Source organism: Sminthopsis crassicaudata, chromosome 2 (genome assembly GCF_048593235.1).
Source record: "Sminthopsis crassicaudata isolate SCR6 chromosome 2, ASM4859323v1, whole genome shotgun sequence".
NCBI lineage: Eukaryota > Metazoa > Chordata > Mammalia > Dasyuromorphia > Dasyuridae > Sminthopsis > Sminthopsis crassicaudata.
This window is the reverse complement of record NC_133618.1, coordinates 362,540,911-362,564,563: the sequence shown is the minus strand read 5'-3', so window position 1 is coordinate 362,564,563 and position 23,653 is coordinate 362,540,911. Positions and strand designations below refer to the sequence as shown.

General features: G+C 33.2%; 1 protein-coding gene across 4 annotated transcripts in view; it reads left to right on the top strand.

The window, feature by feature from the left end:
- Positions 1–15,184, top strand: part of ACSL6 (acyl-CoA synthetase long chain family member 6) — a 141,245-nt gene extending 126,061 nt beyond the window's left edge. For all 4 annotated transcript variants that reach the window (XM_074290962.1, XM_074290961.1, XM_074290960.1 and 1 more), the window contains exons 16-21: positions 4,031–4,119; positions 6,469–6,585; positions 7,576–7,719; positions 8,962–9,063; positions 11,617–11,688; positions 13,070–15,184. In XM_074290962.1, coding sequence (XP_074147063.1) covers positions 4,031–4,119; positions 6,469–6,585; positions 7,576–7,719; positions 8,962–9,063; positions 11,617–11,688; positions 13,070–13,207 — 662 coding nt within the window. In that variant the 3' untranslated portion in view covers positions 13,208–15,184. The remainder of the gene's footprint in view (positions 1–4,030; positions 4,120–6,468; positions 6,586–7,575; positions 7,720–8,961; positions 9,064–11,616; positions 11,689–13,069) is intronic.
- Positions 15,185–23,653: the final 8,469 nt, after the last annotated feature.

The window sequence follows — 23,653 nt, the reverse complement described above, 5'->3', positions numbered from 1 at the left end:
GAGAGGTAAAGAAGAATGAGGGCTATGAAAAGACCATTGGATTTGGCAATAAAGAAATCACTGATAATCTTGGAGATAGCAGTTTCAGGTGAGTGATAAGTTTGGAAGCCAGATTGCAAGGGGTTACAGAATGAATGGGAAGTAAGAAAGTGAAGGCAACACTTAAATGTTGGTAGCTTTTTGTTGTTGTTATTTGTCTGTGAAAGGGACAAGAGATAGAAGATGATAGCTGGTTTTTTTTTTTCATAGTATTCCTCTTTATGTCCTCTATATTCTAATCAAACTGGAGTCAGTTTGTTCTCTGGTCTCATCCCTCTCTCTTCTAAGTCTATGTATTTGTATGGGAAGAACCTTACCTAGAATATACCTCCTCATTTCTACCTAGTAATATTCTTCCTTTCTTTCAAAACTCTATTCAAGTTGCCTTTCCTAATATCTCCAGCTAAAAGTGAACTTTCTCCTCAAAGTTTTAAATATATATACATATATGTATATATATATATATATATACACATATATATATATATATATACACACACACATAAATCTTAGGCTTATCTTTTCTTTTCTTTTATTAATTCTATTTTATTCCATATCCATTTGGGCACATGCCATATCTTTTCTATTAAACTAAAAATTTATCTGAGAACAGAAACTATTATTTATAATTTTTCTTACTCCTTCAGCATCCAACATATTAAGTTGTACATTATAGGTATTTAATAAAGCTTGTTTATATTTAAGTGGCCAGAGGAAATAGTTGAATGGTTGATCCATAACTATTTCTGCCTCTCTGGAGTAGGCCCCAACTACAATAAAGAAATGTGAGGAACACTGGTCTAGAACATTATCCAGGACGCTTAATGACTATCACTGCAACCTCTTAGATGGAATCAGTCTTTTCTATTTTAATTTATCAACATGAGCATTGATGAAATAATCCTTACCAAGTATTCTGAGTTACCCAGCAGGAAAAGAATATGTCAAGTCTAAGTGGAATAAGGGAAGGTTTCCTTATTCTCATTTCTCCTCATTTTATAAAGTGTTCTCTAATATTGTAAAAATTATGAAGGCTATTTTATGAACTAGCTCCTTTATCTGTCTAGGACACTCAAAATACAATGTATGAGATCTGTTCAGAGATTTCATTCTCATTTTTCTCCTGAATCTTTGATCATTTCTTTACCAACTTATCCTTTCTTCCCCCTATGTTGGTTTGTTTGCTGCCTTTGTTATTCTTTCATACTATCCATGCAAGCAAAAATAACATCATCATTATTTAAGTACATTTCACTGGATTTATGGATTGTAATTGAAAATCATTTACTTCTAAAGACAGATTTTGAAACATCTAAGATCAATGAGTGAATTTAAGAGGTCCTCTATGGTAATGTGTGGGAAAGGTGAAGAACTTACAATTCAAGCACATATTAATCAGTAACTGTTAGCTAGATTAGCTTCTCCAGGTGATTTTAGATAAGGCTAGGAGACTACATTCCATTGTCCAGAGAAGGAACTAAAGGTGTACGTGGCCGGAAGAGCTATACCATTAGACATTTACTGCATTCTACTAACTAAATAAGGGAATAAAGACTTATGTAGCCAATCATAACATATAGAGAGTGGGATCTTTGGGGTTTTTTGTCTGAAATGTGTAAAAACTGTGAGCACTCTCATGGGAGAGGGCCTCCTACTGTGAGTCTCTTTATCTCTCAGTGAGCCCCACCACTCATGAGTTGCTATAATAAACAACCTTTTCTGCTTTTCTACTTTGAGTGATTTCTGAGTAATCATTTTGGGTAGGGGTCTTCCACTTCTTACACAGTAACATCCACATGAATTCAGTCAACAAAATATAGAAATAAAGAAACATTAAATAAATGAATCATGAGAATTTGTCACAAAAACAGAAAAATTAATGACAGCAATTCAGAACTAGATCGTTGCCACTATGGATTACAGAAGTGGCAGTGACTTGGTTCTGAATTATCATCATTATGTTAATGGTTAAAGAAGATTATGCAAGGAAATGGTAAAACAAAGAAACAATTGCATAGTATATCAATGCAGGCTGAAAAAATTTAGCATCTACCAAAGATTTAGAAAATATGACTCAGTGGCTAGAACTACATACCACAAACAAATTTGGAGAAGAAAAATCATCGAATTATGTGTTCAGATTTCAAAATGTCCCAGAGAAAAGGCAGCTGGTGATAGTGCTCTGGATTTGGAGTAAAAATGTTCTAGAGAATTTAAACAATAAACTGTAATGGAAGTGGACCATTATAAAAAAATTGAATTGTCACCCATAACAACTTTAAAATGTATTTAATAATAGCTGTCACAATGCCATATGCTCATAATTTCCACATTACATGGAACAAAAAAATAAAACCCAACAAAACAAATCTCATAAAATATAAAGAAGAGATAAAAAAAATTTTATGGCAGCAGATAAGATTCATATCATGATACTTTGTTATTCTGTATGTTATAAAATCAAGGAAGCTTTTAATGAGCCTAGAGAGTATATACTTCTATCCCAAAACTTATTCAACTACCAAAAAAAAGTTATTTTATCACCCTGAAAAACAGTTCAAAGAATAGTAAATATGAAAAAATAATAGCATAATACTGTATCTCAGCACTATTTCCAAACCACATCAAACAAAATCTAAGAGTATTAAAAACCTCATATTTTTATATATCACTTTAAAATTCATGATACCTTTTCTCACACCATTCCTTTGAGATAAGCATTATAAGGATATATATATTTTACTGTAAGATCTGTCATATTCTGCCTTTTTTAACTCAGCTCTTTTAAAAGCTTATCCGTTAGCTGGCTAAGAAATCATAAAAGCAATGGGGTGTGGGGTAAAAGAATAAGAAATTTTCATTTAAAAATCAAATCATAAATTTATCGACATATTTAAAGATTTAAAGGCAATTTGCTGAAATAGAATGTTAAACCTGATTCAAATTCTGCATCTAATGCTTACTAGCTATGTAACAAATCACATAATCTCTCTAAACCCCAAGCGATTCTCTAAAATGATAAATTATAGATTTTAATCTGCACTGGTAGAAGGAGTTGTTTCTTGCAGTTAGGTCAGAATTGCTTAGCAGAATGCCCTTCACACTATAAAATCATTTTTATTCAACATCTTGTCCAGGACTTGCCTCTTAATAATCCTACACTAAATGTATGTTCTGTTGTTCAAAGTAAAGCCTCTTTAAGTCAATCTACAGGTTGTATAATAAGCCTAAATTATTTTTTTAAATTATGTAAACTTGTCTTTAGTGTACACAAGACTAATTTGAATTCTTTCTAGCTCTTCTCAACCCTATCCTATAATCCGTATAAGATTAGCAGGTTGAGTAGGCAAATTTAAATTTAAGTAATTTTATTTTAGTATTTTATTTTTTATTTATTTTCGCAGATACAATTGGGGTTAAGTGACTTAGTCAAGGTCACATAGTGAAGAAGTATTAAGACCTGACTTCAAGGGCTGGTGTTCTAACCCTTGCACCACCTAGCTGCCCCTATTGAAGTAATTTTAGGAGAGTTTTTCTTTCCCCTTAAAATGAGGACATCACTGAAGAAATGTTAAATCTGCCAGTATGTAACAAAGGTAGAAATACTGAGCTGGGAAATGTTTAATTATAATTGTGTGTCTTTTTGTGGTTGTTTTTCTAAGCAGGACTAGAAAATGATGACACTGTGCTATAATATTGTTGATCATGCTCTCTATGCAGTACCTTCAGGGAGAAACCATTTTCTCCAGTGGTATTAAACTTAAGCCAAGGAAGTAATAGCAATCATGGACCACTTCTTTCTCCATGATCTTAAGATTTGGGGAACTATTAAAGAGGGGAGGAGAAAGAAGAAAAGGTTCTACATTTGAATTGAATTGAAAGTCCCACCTGTACTTTGAAAAGCTTGAAGATCTCTGCTTAGGAAGTTATCTGCATTAATGCTGAGCTCAATTTGAAAGCTGAAACTTGCTGAGCCAATTCTGATTTGTAGGTCATGTGGGTGCACCATTACCCTGCAATTACATCAAACTGATAGATGTGGAAGAACTGAACTATTTTGCCTCCAAAGGAGAGGGAGAGGTAAGTGTAAGGAAGGGGGAAGTTAGTCAGGGTTCATCATCTGTAACACCTCCTCATTGCTTTGCGAGTGTGTCATAATAACCTACAAATGCAAATGTGTGTAGCATGTGATTTTCTTGTATTATATAATCAAATGGTGAAACAAAGGGGAAACAACAGGAAAAGCTTGTGAACATTAGTCTAGTTTAATTAGAGGCATAGAGACTTGAATCACCAAAAGCTAATGTTATATATATATCATCATCATCATCATTTACTTATCGTTAAAATGCTAAAAAGAAATTCGAAAGTGTTCAAGCACATAATTTTGAGTTGAAGGGGGTCCTTAGAGGTCATACCCAAAATATACTTTACTAAGAATATTTTTTTCTACACCCTTCCAGATACTATTCTGCTATGGAAACAGCTCTGAATTTGGATATTGACCTGCATTGAAATCCCATAGCTGAGGGACTTTCTGACCTTTATTTTCTTCATCTCTAAAATAAAGGGTCTGGACTAGACAGCTTATAAGATAGCTTCCAGCTTTAAATGGGCAATCAACTAGACTCTAATGAGATAATAAAAGGCATAATAAGGTTTTTCCTTCCCACACCCCATCCCCATCTGCAGTACCCAGCCTTTATCTCAAGGCTCTAGTATCATCCCTTATTCTCCATTCTGTCACTTATTGCCTTTGTTCCTTAGTTCAACTTTCATCCCCAGTCAACAGCTAATTCTCCATCTCTTCATTCACATTGTGGACTAATAATAATAATGATAATGATAATAAGAACATATTATATAGGGCCTACTATGTGATAAGGGCTTTTCAAGCATTTTCTCAATGTGAGTCTCATAACAACCCTTGGAAATGGATGCTATTATTATACTCATTTTACAGCTGGAGAAACTGAGGCAGAGGTGAAGTGATTTGCCCAAGTTTACAAAGCTAGTGCCTGAGACTTTATTTGACATCAAGCCCAGCACCTTATCCACTGTGTTCCCTTGCTGCCACATCATTGCCCTGCCTCTCTGGTATTTGAGTGCTAGGGGATATCTGCCAGCCTTTAAGAAAAATACTAGGGAAATAACCAGGGGTGGCTGCTGAAGCAGTTACATCCATTGGGGAGCGGGGTCTCATTCATTTTGATTGTGCAGAAATTGATACTTAGATTTTGCATGCTAATATAAAGGATGCCTCTTTGGATTTCTTTTATGGATTGGTTTGTATTTTAAATCACATTCCCTTATTTTTACACCCTTTTTAATATCATCATAATTCACATTTCTGTAGGTTGACCATTAAAATTTATTCCTCCCAGTCAGTATTATCCCAATTTTACAGGTAAGAAAACCAAAGTTTGGAGAAGTTTTAACATGCCTATAATCATATAGTTAAGTTTGTGTGGGAGCCAGGATTACCCAGGTCTCCTGGCTCCAAATCCATTATGGTTTCTGGCATATTAGACTATAATTGATTATATAATTGAGTGAATGGCTATATTTGGGAGGTAAAATATAGTCTAAATGATATAATTCCATTTTTCTATCTATGCTTAGAATTACCTACACATTAAGAAAAAAGTGAGCATTTTTTCCTCTTTATATTGCCTCCACATATGATCAAAATTACCTGCCATATTGTTTTTTATTAATTTAATTCTACATATACCTATTACTAAAAAATAATAATAATAATAATAAAATAAAAATAAAAACACCCTCAAAGTTTGTTTTGCTTATCTCAAATCAAGTATAGGAAGTTGCTTCTTCTTAACTGAAACCTGGGTAAAATAACTTTTGCAAAGCTACAATTTCATTTTGGTCCATGAGGTTAAATGTATAGAAATGGACTGTTAGATTCCCCTTTCAGTTACACAGAGGAACAGAGCACAAATGCACTTTTAAAAATTCTAGTTTTATTGCTATTATATTGCATATGATAATATATGAGAGTAGAGAAACATTGACTGCCTGTGAACTATGCCTCTGACCCTTTGCTAGATGTGGTGGAGCATTTTGGGGATGAAGCAGATATAGTCTCTGCCCTCAAAGAGTTTAGTAGTAAATTAGATATGTATACATAAAAAGATGAATAATATTATAAGGCAGTAAATGATAATTCAATATCATGACAGAGATGGACTTATGCTGGCTTTGCAGTATGGGCAATGGGCGAGAGAATAAGCATTCCAAAAATGGAATTTTCAGGGTTTTTTTGTTTTTGTTTTTGGGGTGAGGAGGGTGACTGGAGGAAAGGAGGGGAGGGTAGGATTGGTGAATCAACTGCTCCCCCTAGAGTTTAACTGGGTTGATAGTAAAGTTTGTTTGCTATCATCAGTCAACAGGGATTTTTATTTCATCCAGATCTGCGTGAAAGGACCAAATGTTTTCAAGGGTTATCTCAAAGACAAGGAGAAGACTGATGAGGCATTGGACAAAGATGGCTGGCTTCACACTGGAGATATTGGGAAGTGGTTACCTGTATGTATTATTTGCCTACATTTGCTCCCTGAAGAGTTTTTAAGGAACTTTGTGTCAACTTTGATTCTCTAAATTTTAATGAAGATAGCAAGCTTGTATCTAGCTGAAATCAGTGATACAAGTTTATATAAATACCATTTTCTCCCACTTTCCCCTAGACTGTAAGCTCATTTAAGGCAGGAGCTGTCATGTTTTTTAACTTTCTATCCCTAGCATTTAGCACACAGTGCCTTATACAAACTAGGTACTTAATATTATAAATATCTAATAAATTATTATAAATAAATAATAAATATTTGCTGAAGGAAGAAGATATGTTTGCTTTTAGGTGAACAAAGTACATTATACTGGCATAGACTTAGGCATATTTGCTAAGGATCTTTCTTTGAAAGCTGTCCAATCTGGTTTCTCTATGTCTCTACAGTAGTGCCTGATTCTATTAAGGCACAATCTCTAAACCCCTAAACCTTTACTAAACCCATTACTGTATAACTGTTTTCTCTCTAGAAAAGACTATCACAATCATTCCAACCAATAGATTAAAAAGAAATTGTCCCAAGATTCTTGAATTTACCTTTATGATTGTTGTGATATCTATTATTTTACTCTTTTAAAAGTGCCTACTTAGTTCTCTAGGGTAGCTAGATGGCACAGTGGATGGAGATCCAGGAAGACTCATCTTCTTGAGTTCAACCCTGGCCTCAGAGATTTATAAGTTTTGTGACCCTGGGGGAAATAACTGTTTGTCTCAGTTTCCTCATCTATAAAATGATCCTGAGAAGAAACTGGCAAATCACTCCAGTTCACAAAGAATCAGACATGACTGAACAACAAAACTTAGTTTGCCAAACATCTAATTTGTATTACTTTCTATTTGTAACTCACTTAGGCATTGAACTGAATGTGCTCTGCTTGGCTACAGCAGAATTGAAGATAATAAGACAACATATTGTAATTATTTTTATTAAAGCCATTCTTCTTACTCAACAGACGGGCACTCTTAAAATTATTGATCGGAAAAAGCACATATTTAAACTTGCTCAAGGAGAATACATTGCTCCAGAAAAGATTGAAAACATCTACATGCGAAGTGAACCAGTAGCTCAGACTTATGTGCATGGAGACAGCTTACAGGTAATGTTTATTCATTGATCTTACTAAAGAGCAGGAGTGTTCTTAGTAATCAGAGCACTCCAAAAGTAGACACCTAATTAACATGAGCTTTCCTGTTTCCCCTATCACAAAATAAATTCTAATACCCTGTTGTACTTGTCAAAGGTTAAAGGATTAAATGTATTGATAAGCTCTCCTTATCATGGAAAGAGCCACTCATTGTAGAAGTTTTTAAAAATATACAATGGAGTAAAATTTAGTTATTCCCCAAAGAAATAATGTTAAATTAGAAAGCTCAGTAAAAATCATATAATTCTGAACTAATAATATGTCCAACAAGTATCATAATTCTAGTCATTTCGTGTAACCATTATTCCAGTGATTTTTTTAAAAAAAAATTGTTGAAGCCTTTTATTTTTACATTACAAGGATTTCTGAAAATACCTGCTACTACTACCACCACCACAAAAAGTAATTAAGAAAAACCAACAGAGCAAGCCTATCTCAAAGAGTAAACATTCCATAGATTTTCCACCTCTCCACCAAAAGGAGAAAGGTGATTCCTCTCCTTTCATTAGATTGTGTCATAATTCTAATGATTTTATACATATGATTAGAGCAATATTTTAAGAAGTAAGCCCAAAGATGGTATACAAATAATTGAGAAGGAAAATATGAAATAATTGAGAAATAGTGCATGAAGTAATTTCTAATTATGGTGCTCTCAGAATTATTAAAGCTCAGAAGTAGAAGAAACAAATCAATCACAGTTTCTTCTTCCCTCTCCATATACTATCACTGGGTTAGCATAATTAGGATAGAATTCTTAAGTGTTTAAATTAATTTTTTGGTCTTATGAATAGTTTTTTTTAAGAAATGTCACAATGATGATAATTGGTTATTCAATATTCCAAGAGACTTGAGTGAAAATGCAAATGATTTTTTTTCTGTATTATAGAATCATTTGACTTGCAGTTCAAAATTACATTGATTAATGTGTACATAATCAAACCAAATTTGGACACAATGAGTATAAATATGCAAATGTATAGTCTAATATTAAATGCCATTAAAAAGTATAAGTAATTAGATTACTGATTAATTTCATCTATAGGATTTAATTGTGGAGGTATCAGAGATACCATCCAGTGTATTTATCACAGATAAATACACTGGATGGGCACATCAATTTTTCAAGAATACTAACAAATGATACATGTCACATCCAATTTTAATTTTTTTTAATCTGTGGGAAAATGACAGGCCTTCCTGGTGGGTATTGTTGTACCTGATCCTGAAGTCATGCCTAGTTGGGCAAAGAAGAGAGGATTTGATGGAACATATTCGGAACTCTGTCAAGATAAGGTATATATCTTTGGGATTCTTTCTATGACATAGTTGCATATTTAGTGATCTAGCAAATAACAGGAAAACAATGAAAAACTATGTTTGTGAAATTTAGACTTCTTTGAAAACCCCCAAAACAATGAGTTCTTAACTAGAGGGTTTATTTTTTCTAACCATACTACCCTCCTACTCCTTGTCCTCTATAACACTCCCCTCCCGAAACAAAAAAACAATAATAACAGCAAACTATGGCTTCCTTTACAACTTAAAAAAATCATCAAATCAAGAACTCAGGGTTCAAAGAAACTTCTCAGCCTACCTAGCCTAAACTCATTTTACAAAGGGTAAGACTGAAACCCAGAATCAGATCTTCTTAACTTACATCCTAGTGCTCTTTCCAACCATTAAATGCCTTTGTTTTATAACCACTGATAATATGGTGTCAAGTTTCATTTTGACAACTAATTACACTTTATACAACTCAAATGGATCTATGATTTCATAGATTTGGGAGTTGCCTCCAAAGATTCAGACTACACAATCTTCTTCTCCATATCTTCTCACAAATTTGACACAGATGGTTCACCCAATTGCTGGAGGCCTCCATATTGTTCCTGATGTTGAGACTTAACTGTTCATCTCTCACCTCTTATCCTTGCCACATGATCATCATATCTTTTGTTCCTGTCATGCATTTGCTTCGTGGCATTTTTTATTTCTGTTTCCTTTTAAGTCCCCTATTGCTTATATAGAGGAGCCTGTTCATGCCTACTCTCTGCCTTTCCATTATCTTCTATGCCATATTCATTTTTAATTCTTTAGAGACCATTACATTTCATTTCTTGCTGCCTTATAGCAACACTGGCAGAATAAGAGTATTAAAAGATGGGCCTTTATTTCCATGAGAAATTTGGAACCACTAAGAGTTTTGAAATGTCCTAAAGGCAATTCAATCCATTCTTCAATTCAAGATCCATTTGATTTTACACCTGTAATATCTGTCTGGGAGATACATACTGAAGGAAAGTTGTATAGATTTTCCATTTAAATGCATGCCATAATCTTCAGTAGGCATTCTTTATGGGATTAGCCTTTCCTACATCAATGCTATACTTAAACAATCACAGATGAAATTTAAAAGATCAGAAATTTTTACAATCCGAAGTGTAACCCACGAAGGAAGAAGGGAATATAGAGGTAGAGAAAAGAAAAAAAAATTATCTTTAGCAAATAGAACTCTGTACCATGGGACACAGAATTGCTTTGTCACCATTCCGTTTCTTTCTCCATAAAATGATGGGATGGAATTAGACTAAGATCCCATCAGCTCTAAATTTTACTGACCTATGATTCACATGTTTAGGATATTAAATTGCATTGTCTTAACCACTAGCAAAGCACCTCTGGAAATAAGAGCACAGTTAAATACTAAGGTTGGAAGCATCAAGTCAGCAGCTCATATACCATTAATAAAATCTATGAGATAACCAGTCTACTTAGAAATTTAGTACCTTCTTAACTTCATGAACATCAGGCATCCATGATCTGGGTTGGGAAGACAGAGGACTATATTTTGAATAAATAGGATAATTTGAATTTCTGTAGCATTTAAAAGTACTTGTAGAAGCAACTAAATGACACGGTAAATGCTGAACCTGGAATGAGAAAGGTCTCAGTTCAAATTCTTCCTCAAATATTTACTACCTATTTGACCTTAGACATAAAACTTAATCTCTGTCACATTTTCTTCATGTAAAATGGGGATAATAATAGCATCTATCTTCCAGGATTGTTGTGAAGATGGAATGAGATGTTTGCAAAGTGCTTTACAAATCTTAATAAACTACATAAATGTAAATTATTATCATTTTAAAAGTACTTTTTTCAAATGGTCCTATGAGTTAGGGAGACTATCATAATTTCCATTTTTACAGAAGAAGAAAATGAAGTTCAGAAAAGCTAAGCTAAGACAGAAAGATAGTTACACAGCTAGAAAGCAAGCTGGCATTCCTAAGGACTTTTGATTCTAAAGTGGTCTTTCTGCTATGCCACAATCCAATAGAGTAAGCATGGTACAATGGAAAAACTATTAGATTAGACAGGAGATTGAGGTCTGAAATTTGGCTCTGCCGCTGGATTATCTATGTGACTTTGTGCAAATCACATATTTTTCTGATTCTGTTTCTTTTTATGTAAATAAAAGGAGGGCATTAGCAGGATAACCTCTAATGTTCTTCCTTGGAGACCTGAGCTTAATATCCAACAGAGGTCATACATGAGCTTCTTCGTAAAAGGCAGCTCCATTTTGTTTAAAGTATTCTCTCCATGCCCAGAAAGTGTCATGGACAATAAAGCAAGAAAACAGGGAAATAGAATAACTCACTAATAGTTACTGGGAAGCATTTCATATGACATCTGAAAAGAGTACTGGAAAACATGTTTATTTATTAATTGTGGAAATGCTAAGCAATTTTCCACCAACCTCCGTTTAGAAACCATCCTTTTCTTCCTGATCTCAAAATGTATTCCTGTATTGTCTTTCTAACTCAGAATTTATATGGTTTGTTTTAGGAACTGAAGCAAGCTATAATGGATGACATGGTCAGACTAGGAAAAGAAAGTGGACTACATTCCTTTGAACAGGTAAAGATTATCTTTTGACTAATCAGCTTTGATGTTTACTCAGAAATAAATCATAGCTATTAGTGTTTGTGACTTGTTTACTGCGTTTAGTTTTAACATTTACTGAATGTTTACTGTGTATAGTTCACTTTTCTAGGCACCAGGGAGATAGATAGCTTAGATAAAATAATTGTTGTCCTTAAGGAAGCTTATAGTCTAGTAAGAGATAGATACAAAGGTAACTTTGAGGACTTTGAGTCCTGCTTCATTTTCATGTTCTTGGGAGTTTGATATAAAAATAGACGAATTTCCACAGTGGGTCAGATAAATGATCCTTTATTCTGTCCGCATGTATGCTAAGAGATATACCCATTATGGATGTGTAAGCAAGTCTTCCATGTCAATCTATAAAGGTAAGGGTAGCCTAAAATATCCTTGGCTTTCTTGTAATAATTTCTTATGAATTCATCATCCATTAATTTATCTGAGCCGTACTTGAACCAAACTTAGCTGTAATAGCATGCAAAACTGCTCTAGACATCCAAAAATTCAATGTGGAAAAATTCTCCATATATGTGTGTGTGTATATTTCACTAGATATAATATGCTTTTTACAGAATTTATTTTTATAAGTATGGATTGTGAAAATTATATGTTTGTGTAAAAATTTCCATCTCATGACAAATATCTAGTTTAGCAGCTCAAAAGACATTCAAAGTACTGTAAGCTTGAAATTAGTATGTGAGCTACCTCTCATACTTCACCTTTACATATTACTCAAGGCTCAGTTCAGTCCAAGCTAGATGGATAAAGATTTCCAGGATCAAATGTCATCTGTTCTAACCCTTTTGTTTTTATAGATGATGAAATTGTTAAATTACTTGCCCAGGGTCACACAGCTTGAATGTATCAGAGTTGAAATCTAATAGGAGTCTTTCTGATTCTAAATCCACTTTACCATGCTTCTTCTGTGGCTGAAAAAAATCTAGGATCTCTTTATTTGGCTTACTCCAGAAGAGAGGTGAACCTAAGCACTCTCAAAGACTAACCAAAATAAAAGGGAGATTATAGTATTATTCCGCGTCTCCCAATTTGCATCAAAAAAAGCAAGATTTTCTATGCTAAATAACAAAGATGAAATAGGCAAAGTAAAAACTATATTCTAAATCCCTACCTGTAGCTATAATATGATTCCATACCAGCATAAAAACTAGTTTGTAGATGTGACCATCAAGATGTATGTCTAGCTTTTATATGAAAATTACTTTGATTGTTAAAAGTTTTAATGAGAGATATTTAACTACACTGACTTATGACAAGCTTACTTATTTTTATTTGTGCTATAAATATGTATTCCAATTTCTATTAAAATATGTTCCTGTATTTTACATTTGGTTTTTAGGTTAAAGCCATTTACATACACTCTGACATGTTCTCAGTACAAAATGGCTTGCTGACACCAACACTAAAGGCTAAGAGACGAGAACTAAGAGATTACTTCAAAAAACAAATAGAAGAACTTTACTCAACCTCTATGTGAACTTCAAGGGCAGTTCTTAACATATTGGATGGTGTAGCAATATCCTAGTGATGCTTGAAAGTGTGGTCAAAATGATGCGGTTGAAAGTGACTAAGCACCTGACCTTATGACTGAGCCTTTTCTTGTTTGAAGAAATCTTTAACAATATTTTCTCTATCATCATTGAGCACCATATATTTTTATTGAACTGACATTGTAATAGGCTGCTATGAATATGGCATATGGCAATGTAAAGACATCAAGACATCATCTCCTGTATGGTATACCACTAAAAATTAACATATGTGTATATATAATCTCAATGTTCAGAGAAATTCTATTAAATATGGAGGGAAAACACAATTGAAAAATTCTATGTAATTATTTGAAAGCTAGTCACAAGATGGAGTGCATACCTAGACAATGTTGGTCTACCTCATTTAATAACCAATACTCAAAAACCACAGTTCAGTCTGGCTTAAAAATTTAGATTAACAGCTACACTAAATCTTGTTTAAGACAGAGAACATCTTCCTATTTGGCAGAACTTCAGTGTTTCTCAACATAATCTAATCCTTCTTGATATGACCATCAACACACATTCCAGGCCAAGGAGCAAGTCATCATTGTTTCATGCTTAGTCATAGTCATGAGAAAAATATAGAACCAGCCAAGGTAAACTATACAGGAATTACTCAGAAAGACAAATATTACAAACATATTTCCAGGATGATATTTGTATATTCATGGATGTTCAAGTGGTACAAACTCTAGGTGGTTGCATTTTCTGACTCTCTAAGAGTCCCTCTGAGGAAAACTTGAACAAAACAACAAAACAACCAGTTACTTCTCAGGATAGTACATTGTTAATGTAAATAAGCTAAAAGTTAACTCCCTGCTAGACTATTTCAATTATCCATCTGAAACTGTGAATGCTTACCCTAGCAAGCCCAATTATATGAATGTTTCAGTATAGCCATAGATAAAATAGGATAGAACCCGGATATGGCCCATCACAAAGAAATCTGCAAAATACTCACTTGCTTGAGACAAAAAGAGATCTTTGGTTCCTTATTCTTAGAATACTATACAGGATTGAGTGTCATTCCCCAAAAGTAATATGGTTCCATATCCCATGTAGTGCTGAGTACAAAGTTCAGCAACCTCCTGCAAATTGCTACTGAAAAAAATATTATGATACAGCTTGGAGTATACAAATGTGTTCTTAAGACCACCCATCTCTTAACATCTCTGAATGGCTTTAAAAACTAAAGAAGATTGTTTTCCTTCATATTACAACTACTACACGTGTCTTTCTTTTCTGCAATGGGAAAGAAAATGCCCTTTACCTGGATATCATCCATTTCATACAACAGAAACCCAATTATCATGGAAAGCAATTAAATTACACAACAACCATTCTGTTTCTGGAAAAGGTAGAACTCCAAAAAAGAGAGGGCATTATTTCCCTATTAGAGATTCTCTGATTAGAAGCCAAAGGTGCTGAATGATTCAACAACCAAGCAACCAGAGATGCTCATTTTGGTCAGAGAGGATCCTAATATTTTTGTAAATAAATAAATGTGGTCACTTAGAAACTACATACATGTATGGGCTTGTTTGATAAATGCCTTCTGGAACAACAATCTTACATTTGTTTGTCAGTCTCCAACTGGAATGGGCTAAAGCTTCAATCTAAAAAATTAATATATTTATCTGTCACATACTTTAACATGTCTCTCAAATTCCATTGCATGCCTTTGCAAGTTTAATAAATTGAATGAATGAACTAGCTACATACAGACTGACAAATTACATTTCTGAATAAGAAATACTCAAATTGTTACAAAAAAGAAAAAAATATTGCATCTACATTGCATTGATTTTTCTTTATATATAGAATTTGACTAACTAAATGCTGAATTCATTGTTTGACTGATACTGATGCAATTTTATAGCCAAGTGATTTGTTTCTTAATTAAACAGAAATGAAAAAGCTTTTTTCCATTGTTCTTCCATTGTAGTATGATCTTCATTATTTACCTTTATTTCCAAAAGAATCTTACATGTACAAGGAGCACAAAAGTATTTTTGTACAAACAAGAGAAACCCTATTTTTATCTGACTCGTGCCCTATACCTGCCAACTTCGGTTATTAGTAAAAATGTAACCAGTTTTCTCTCACTTAAAAGATCAACTGTTTTGTCTTTCCTGAACAACAGAAATGTTCAAATATGGCCAGGGAATGAGAGAAATTAAGCAAGTACAAGTTAAAGTGAAATGAATGCCATGGATACTAAATATGTTGCATGTTATCTTGATAAGTTCTCCATTAATACTACCTAATTTCTAATGAAAAGACAATCAAGAGAACATTTTCTTATGTAAAATCTTACATTCACAAATCAACATACATTATTTAGACAGAAAAAATGTGAATTGTTTAAAGAGACAAGACAGGAAAAAGCCATACTGGAAACATTAAAACATCCCTGAACAGAATCAAATTATTTAGTTCCTTAGATTTCACTTACTGTGATTGTGTAAAATACAGAGTTCCTGTTCAACTACTAGGGATCTACTTCGTCTTATAGACAAGCATGTTCAGCCTTTTAAATTGTTCTTCATTTAAAATGTGCTTATTATTCCCATCATTTGCTGAAGTTTTGAATTTCTAACAATCTTTTACAGTACCATAATTACTATCTAATACAATTTGCACTATTTCTATTCACTTTGGCCACAAAGAGTGTCTTGTTGGTCTACATTCAGACATTCAGGATGATTCCAACAAACCAAGAATATGCATGTAACATCCCATGTCAGTTTATGCAAGCTGTCCTGAAATCTGCCATATGCTAAAAATCAGGAAATAAACAGCAAATTCCCACAACTCAAGTAAATCATTTTGGGGCCCTAAACTTACAGAACTGAAAAAAAAAAAAAAAAAAGAGAGAGAGAGAGAGAGAGAACAAACAAACAAACAAACAAACAAAAACACTTTTCTCATTACAAATGTGAATTTTTTACATATAAAATTCTTACCGGATAATAATACTTTTAGCAGTTCAATGTCAACACCTTAGATTTGATTTTACTATATATGTACATATATATAGAAAATAAACGACATTTTTTTCTGCTGTGAAGAAAAATTAGCTTCCATGTATGTAAAGCACACAGTTTTGATCTATTTGTATTGAATATAAAACCCTATAAGAGATGAATGTAAAGAAAGGGAAAAAGTAATATTTTTTAATGAAACAGGACCACTTAAGAACTTATTTATTCCTCAGGAAAAAGAACTGATGAAGACTTTCCCATACAAATGATATCTATCTAAGCTGGCTATATTTCTTTTTACTTATTTTTATTATAAAGTAACATTTCTATGGAAATAAAAGAGGATTCTAGTTGTCCAAAGAATTCATCTATTTATATTTAATAGTCTTTACTATGACATTTCAATCACAACTAGCATGGGATTAAAGTTTAAGAATGAAATAAATCAGAAATAAGATACTTCTGTTACAAGACCTTAGCAATGAAAATAAAGAAAAGGCATGTAAGCACTTTGAATATGAATTTCTGTAATATTGGTCCTAGTAGAAAAAGTTTTCATGATGGTAATGGTGGCTTTTAAACCCTTCACTTGACTGATTGTTTTGACTTTTCTTTTTTTTAAGAATTTTTTTAAAGGCATTTTCTGAAATGTTGCTTATCCTAATTTTACATTTTTTAAGTGAGGGGATTAAAATATTTCACATATATGTACAAGTGTCTTAATTGTAATGACCTTTTCAGTTTTGTTATAATAGCATGTATATATAGAATATCAAATGCATTTATGAAAACTTTTATAAAGAAATAAATTTCAATTTTCAAAGTTACTTATATTCATTTTGAATGACCTGCAAGAAAGATTTTTCCTTTTTGTAATTTGTTATATTTTTCATGTGATCAATAATAAGCTAATCAGAATTTGTAACTAAACTAAACTTGCTATAAACCCAGTTCATCTGTAGCATAAGTTTAAGCTTTCATTGCCTCTTTAACCCAAACAAAATTTTGCTTAGTAGATTCCTCTCCATACTTCTATTATGGAAAGATTCTATAGCTCATTGTTTTGTAGAAGTGAAAGAGAAGCTTTAGTCAGATTGTTTTTAGGATTTTTATTACAAGTCATGAGAAAGAAGTCTGATTGACTGCCAAAGTTTCTTCTGTAAGTAACAAAGAGGGCTCTGCCTATTAGCCTTAGCAGCATACATAGGATAAAGTGAAAAGCACTTAGAACAGGTTGGTCACATGCTTTCTACTGCTATCTTAAAACAAAAAGGTGTTTCAAGATAAAAAGAAGAGGCTTGTGGAAACAATAAATTTCCTCCCCTTAGTGGTCAACCTAACAGGCAGCCTAATGTACTGTTTAATTTCACATGTAAGAGAGATAGATATGCCTACCCATTTTATCTTGAAATTAAGGCTACTTTAAATATGGAGCCATGTTAACAGAAGTTACAGTGCCCTCCTCTCTTTGAGCTCCCACACACCAAAAGTGCTATTTAGAAGATAGCTCTTAGACTTAGAATCAAACTAGTTTCTATTTATTTACTTATACTTATAAAAAATATTATGTTCATTGAATCAACAAGCACATATTAATCACCTATTGTGTGTCAGGCATTTCACTATGTTTTATGAATACAAAAACAAAAATTAAATAGTTTATGCCCTCCGGGATATGACACATGTATGTTTAAGCGCAAAATGCACACAAAAGGAGATACAAAATAATTGTTGAAGGGAAGAGTCTAATGTCTGAGGCAGTCAAGAAACACTTCATATCAATATGCTTCAACTGAACTTTGAAGAAAGCTATTAGAAGTTTCTATTTGGGCGTTCATTGAACAACATACCTTTAATTTGTGCCATTATCTTAATTATATGTGATTTAATTTTATGCCTTCATGTGTAATCTAACCTACATGAGTAAGTATATTTGTTCTATCCAGGCAAGTCATAGTTCTTTCATGCATTTTAACCCTATATGGTTCTTATAAATTTTTTTTTTTTTAAACTGCTGGTAAAGAATAAATCCAAGATTCTAGGATATCTCTCTCATTTGTTTAATATTTCAAGGATACCACCATGGTCTCTTATTCTTATTAGGACTAGTTCACACCACACAAATCTGTGTTGGTGAAACCAAGGAACACTATGGGCATCAGCTATTCTTTCTGTTCTTTTTGGATGTCTGAGCAGCTGGTTAACAATCACTTAGCTCCACCCTCAAGGAAGTGGTATCCTCTCTCATTTCTATCTTTAGTTGAAGTGTGTAGATCTGTATCTCAACCAAAACACTCAGCTCTAAGTCTCCACCTATTGAGTACAACCATTTTCTTCAACTGGTGAAATCTTCACCTGGGTCATAAAATCATTAATTTATAACAATTGCAACAAAAGTGGCAATTTGACAAATATGTTAATATGAAATCAAAACATTCATACAATTCCCAAATTTGATTGGGCCCAGAATAAGAAATATTTTTAAACTGATGCTAAGTATTCCCACTTCCAGCTGCAATTCTCTATGCTGAGACCTGGATCATGAGATGGTAGGGAATCAGTATTTGTTTATAAATACTTAGGTCTTCAGCACAAAAAGAAAAGCACCCAAAGGGCTGCAGGAGTCAAAATCTCATTTCACAACTTCTCTTTAACTTGTCTCTATGCTACTGATCAGCATTACAAACATTGCCGAACCTTATGCTATCCTTGAACTACTAGCACTACCACTTTAGTATAAAAGGGCAAGCTCATAAAATGTTCCAGAAGCTGTGCCCTCATAAATCTTGATTTCACAGTGGCAAGATGTCTGGAATAGACTCAGTTTTCATTCACATATATCCTTGCCTCCAACATTCCTCTAAAAGTTCTGTTCCTTGATATCTCTGGGGGTTGCGTGAAGGCTTTAGGATTCTAAAAGTGGTCTCCAAAGGCTTGTGAATGAATGAAAAAATTATAAAGTACTTGCTGTTTATTAAAAATGCCAAGCCCTATGCTATACACTCTAAATATAAATGCAAAAGTGTAACAATTCTCTCCTCAAGGAACTTACAATCCAATTGGGGGAAATAGCACACACACACACACACACACACACACACACACACACAGAGACAGAGAGAGACAGACAGACAGAGACAGAGAGACAGAGAGAAGAGTAAAGTGATGGCTAAGGAGGGAAGTTATAGGGTGGGGAGTTAAAGAGATAGTAATTTAAGAGTAAGAGCTAATAGTTCTATGGCAAATTTTAAGAATTGTAAAATGCTTTACATATACTATCTCACTTGATCCTCACAATAACTATTCAGAATTGATTTAAAGGAAAGTCAATTGACACATTTTAGAACCATTGGTAGTACTGATTTCATTACTATGCTCGGAGATAAAAAGGGGCAGTGAGAATAAATAGTCTAAAGAAAAAGAGAGTAACAAGCTGCATTCTGCTTTTACCTACAATGCATTATTTCCATTCCCTGCTGTTAACCATAGTAACTCATCTGAGAAGATGGTTTTCAAATCACAGTCGTGAAGCATCATTAGAAGAATTTAATAATAAAGACATGGTTTTTTGCTATAGCAAATGGCTTAAAATTGTTGAAAATACCGAACAATTTACCCAACTATCATCTTGCCTAATCTTCCATTAATTTCTGGATCGGTTGGTTGAATAAATATGAATCTCTTGAAATGGAAAGATTTACTCAAGGCACTGGGTCATTGTTTAGGTAAATTGGCATCAAAATCCCTGTGACAATTTTTTTAAAGTTTTTACTTAACTGACTTTATCAAAATCCTCAGAGTGGCTTCCCAGACCTCACTTTGTCCTTGGCTGATGTTTCACTAAGTTCTTCCACATAGACCATAGATACTGTTATGGTATCTTTAAAATCTAACGAAATATTGCCAAAAAGATAATTTGAATAAAATAACTTTTATTCTATGGGGAGCTTTATCATGGAATCAGGGAGTGTGTGTGAATTTATTTTGAGAGTATATGTGTATGAAGTATCTCTGGAAAATAAAGGTAGAAATGTTTCAGGAGAAATTTATTATTTATTATTTTAATGGCACATTAAAATGAAGAAATTTTAGAAAAAGAATTCTGTGGAGTCCATGAGATGCTATTAAGTATAATGTTCTGTTTACTGTAAGAATTCAAGAGAAGGCAAATTAAAAAAGATTAATATAATTTATTTCCTGAGGTAAAATTTAACTTCTTTTGAGGAGAAATATGAGGAAGATTCTTAAAAGATTTTAACCAGTATTTGGAATTAATTGAATGGTGAAATTTTGGTTTTTGAGTAAAGAGAAGTCATTTCCAATTAAAATATGGGTAACATGGTTAACAAGATGGCAGGATAGATAATCTCTCCAATTTGCACAAATTCTCAAACTTCTCCAAAATAACACTTGTTCGCAAGAGATAAAGCAATTTCAGCCTTCTTCATTATCTAAGACATAAAGAATCCTAATGAGGTAAAAATTACAAACTAACAAAGAAATGCAATCTCTACCTCTTAACAACTTCTTTAATACTCCTCCTTCATCACTTATAATGCTCTGGCTGCAAAAGTTCATCCACCAGATTACAACAGAATTCAACTCTACCTTCTACTTCCTCTTAATACTATAGAAACCAAGAGATGCAAACTTGGTTTTTCTGGGACAAAGCATCGGCAGCACTGTATTACAGAATCCAGCTAGAGATCTGAGAAACAGAACTGGAGCAGAACACATACTACAAACATAAGTCTAATCATCATTGAAAAAAGATAAATGTTCAGTCAAAAGCATTTTTGCATGGCAGTCAAAGCATTACTAAAAAGAAATACATCAACCAAGAACCATGACAACAAAAACCACAGAGAGCCCATTAAAAGAGAATTTTTTTCCCCTAAAAATATACAGGAAAAGGAGGCTGAAAGCAGGAGGCAAAGAAAAGTGATGATGTAAAGAGGCTTGAAACATCATGGACACAATTTGCACAACACCTTGCCTACAGGCTAATCAATGTTTTTGTGAAACCAAATTATGGAGTGGGGGTGGGACATAAAAGGAAAGAGGAGAGGAAGAGGATAGAAGAGAATATGATGGCCTCTAATCAAGTTAAAGATTAAGATGAAGAAAATAACTTTCAGGCCACAAAATAATCAGGGAGGAGACAAAGGAAGGGATTGAACTGGGGAGAACAAAAGGGAAACTCTTGTTTCATTGGAGGGACGAGGGGTACCACTGATAAACATTCCCATGGTGGGGAAGAGATCTTCTATAAAAGGAGATGTGGACATTATAATGGATGTGACCTGCATACTTTGATGCTTAAAACAGATCACTCTTTTACTTCAGCAAATAGGGAATAGGAGGTCCTGGACATAAAACACGTACAGGGCAAAAAGAGATGGACCCAGGGAGAAAATTTTATGGAAAATACAATAGGGAGTACAAAAGTTAAAAATAAGCTGCAAAATCAGAGACATGAGAAAATTTCTACTATAGGGTAATATCCTCTATATCATATATAAGACTTAGTATTTCTAGGAATGAGGCACAATAGGAAAAAAAAAAAAAAAAGGACCCAGGGAATAAAATCTATATTGCAGTAACAAACAAACTATTTAAAACAGGAATAAGTACCTTGGAAACATTGATATATAAAGAATAAAAAAGTTTAAATCAGTATAAGGGTCATAAACCAAAGAAGAAAAGAGTAAACAGAAAAAAAAGACAAATAATGAAAATAATGAAGAAAAAGAAACTTTTAAAGAAAAAGGCAAAATGAAATTTTAAAATTAATGAACAAAACAAATTAAAGGGATGAAAAGGAAGGATAATTTATTTGACAATTTAAGAGGGGAAAGGAGGAATTATTTAATAACTAGATTAAAGGAAGAAAAGCAAAATTAATGAAATTGTTAACAAGGGAAGTAGGCAAGAAGCCTAAAAGATAAGGATAAGTGATCAGATGGGTATAAGGTTGCCTTAAAGTAAATTGAGCTTAACTTAAAACAAAGAGACATTTAGTCAGTTAGTTGGCCTGTATTTAAGGAAATGGGAGAAGAGAGATTATCAGAGACCAACATAAATTTAATTCTCTTAACTTTGAAGGTGCATGATTAATAAATGAAAGATAATGTCCCTTTTCAGGAGAAAGGGAAGGAATACTACTTAGGATGAGAAGCATTATTTGAGACAAACATAGAAATAAGTAAACCTAATCCAAAAGTTTGAATGTAAATGATAAAAAAAATCCAATAAAATGAAAATGTGATGAAATGGATGGTTCATCTCTTTTATCATTTAATATTGTCCAAAGGATTTTATTGGCAAAGATATTAGAATAGTTTCTCATTTCCTTCTCTAATGGATCACCTTTTGTCAAAAGTTTCCATTATTACCTATATGTTTAGGGTAACACTGCATGGCATAGCTCATAGTGTCATTCAGCTATAAAAGCCCATCCCAAAACTACAAGGCAATAGTGCTCATTAAAACAGGTAAGTGAGTGAAATGGGAAACTGAGGACTTCTCAGAATAATAACTGAGCAATTCAAGACTTAGCACCAAAGATCTGTTAATTATTAAGGTTCTAGGAAGAAGATCAAAGACCTGCTGCTCTACCAGCAGAAATAACTAAGATAATCCCCTTGACCTTTACTCAAATGCTTAGAGAAGAACCTATTTAATAACTTGGAGATATTCCCCAAACTAGCTATCTCTATTTGTTGATTGAGAGTTGGAGGTAAAATCAAGTCTCAGGTATTTTAGAAACCTTTAACCCTTCTGGCTTAATCAATTACTTATCTCTAAATAAATCTCTTTATTGTGAGAAATTATGTGGTTTCTCATAAAATTATTAACTAAGGTAAATTGAACCTATAACATAAATTTTAGTTTATGAAAGTCTGATGAGTTTAGGAAAAATGAAATTCTTTATGCAAACATTACAATAGAGTGCTCATATCAACTCAAGCAAGCATTTGCAAACATTGCCTAAGTCAACTATATTGATTTGACTAGAATTTAGCAAACCTTGGCTACTTCTATCTGAGTAGGCTGTGAAAATTAACCCGATGAGGGAAGGGGGCAGTCGTGGGTTCCTATGACTATTTAATCACTTCTAACTCTGTAATCTGCACCTCCTCTCTCTGAGGAATCTCTGAATAATCATTTTGAATAAGGAATTGTGTTGCTGTTCCACACATAAATAAGGTTATGCTTAAAATTCTGCCAAATGGGCTTCAGCAACATGTGAACCATGAATTTTTCAAAGTACAGACTGGTTTTTTAAGAGACAGAAGAACTAGGAATCAAATTATCTGATATTCACTAGGTTATAAAAAAAAGAAAGGGAGTTCCAGAAAAACTTTAACTTCTGCCTCATCAACTATAATAAAGCCTTTGACT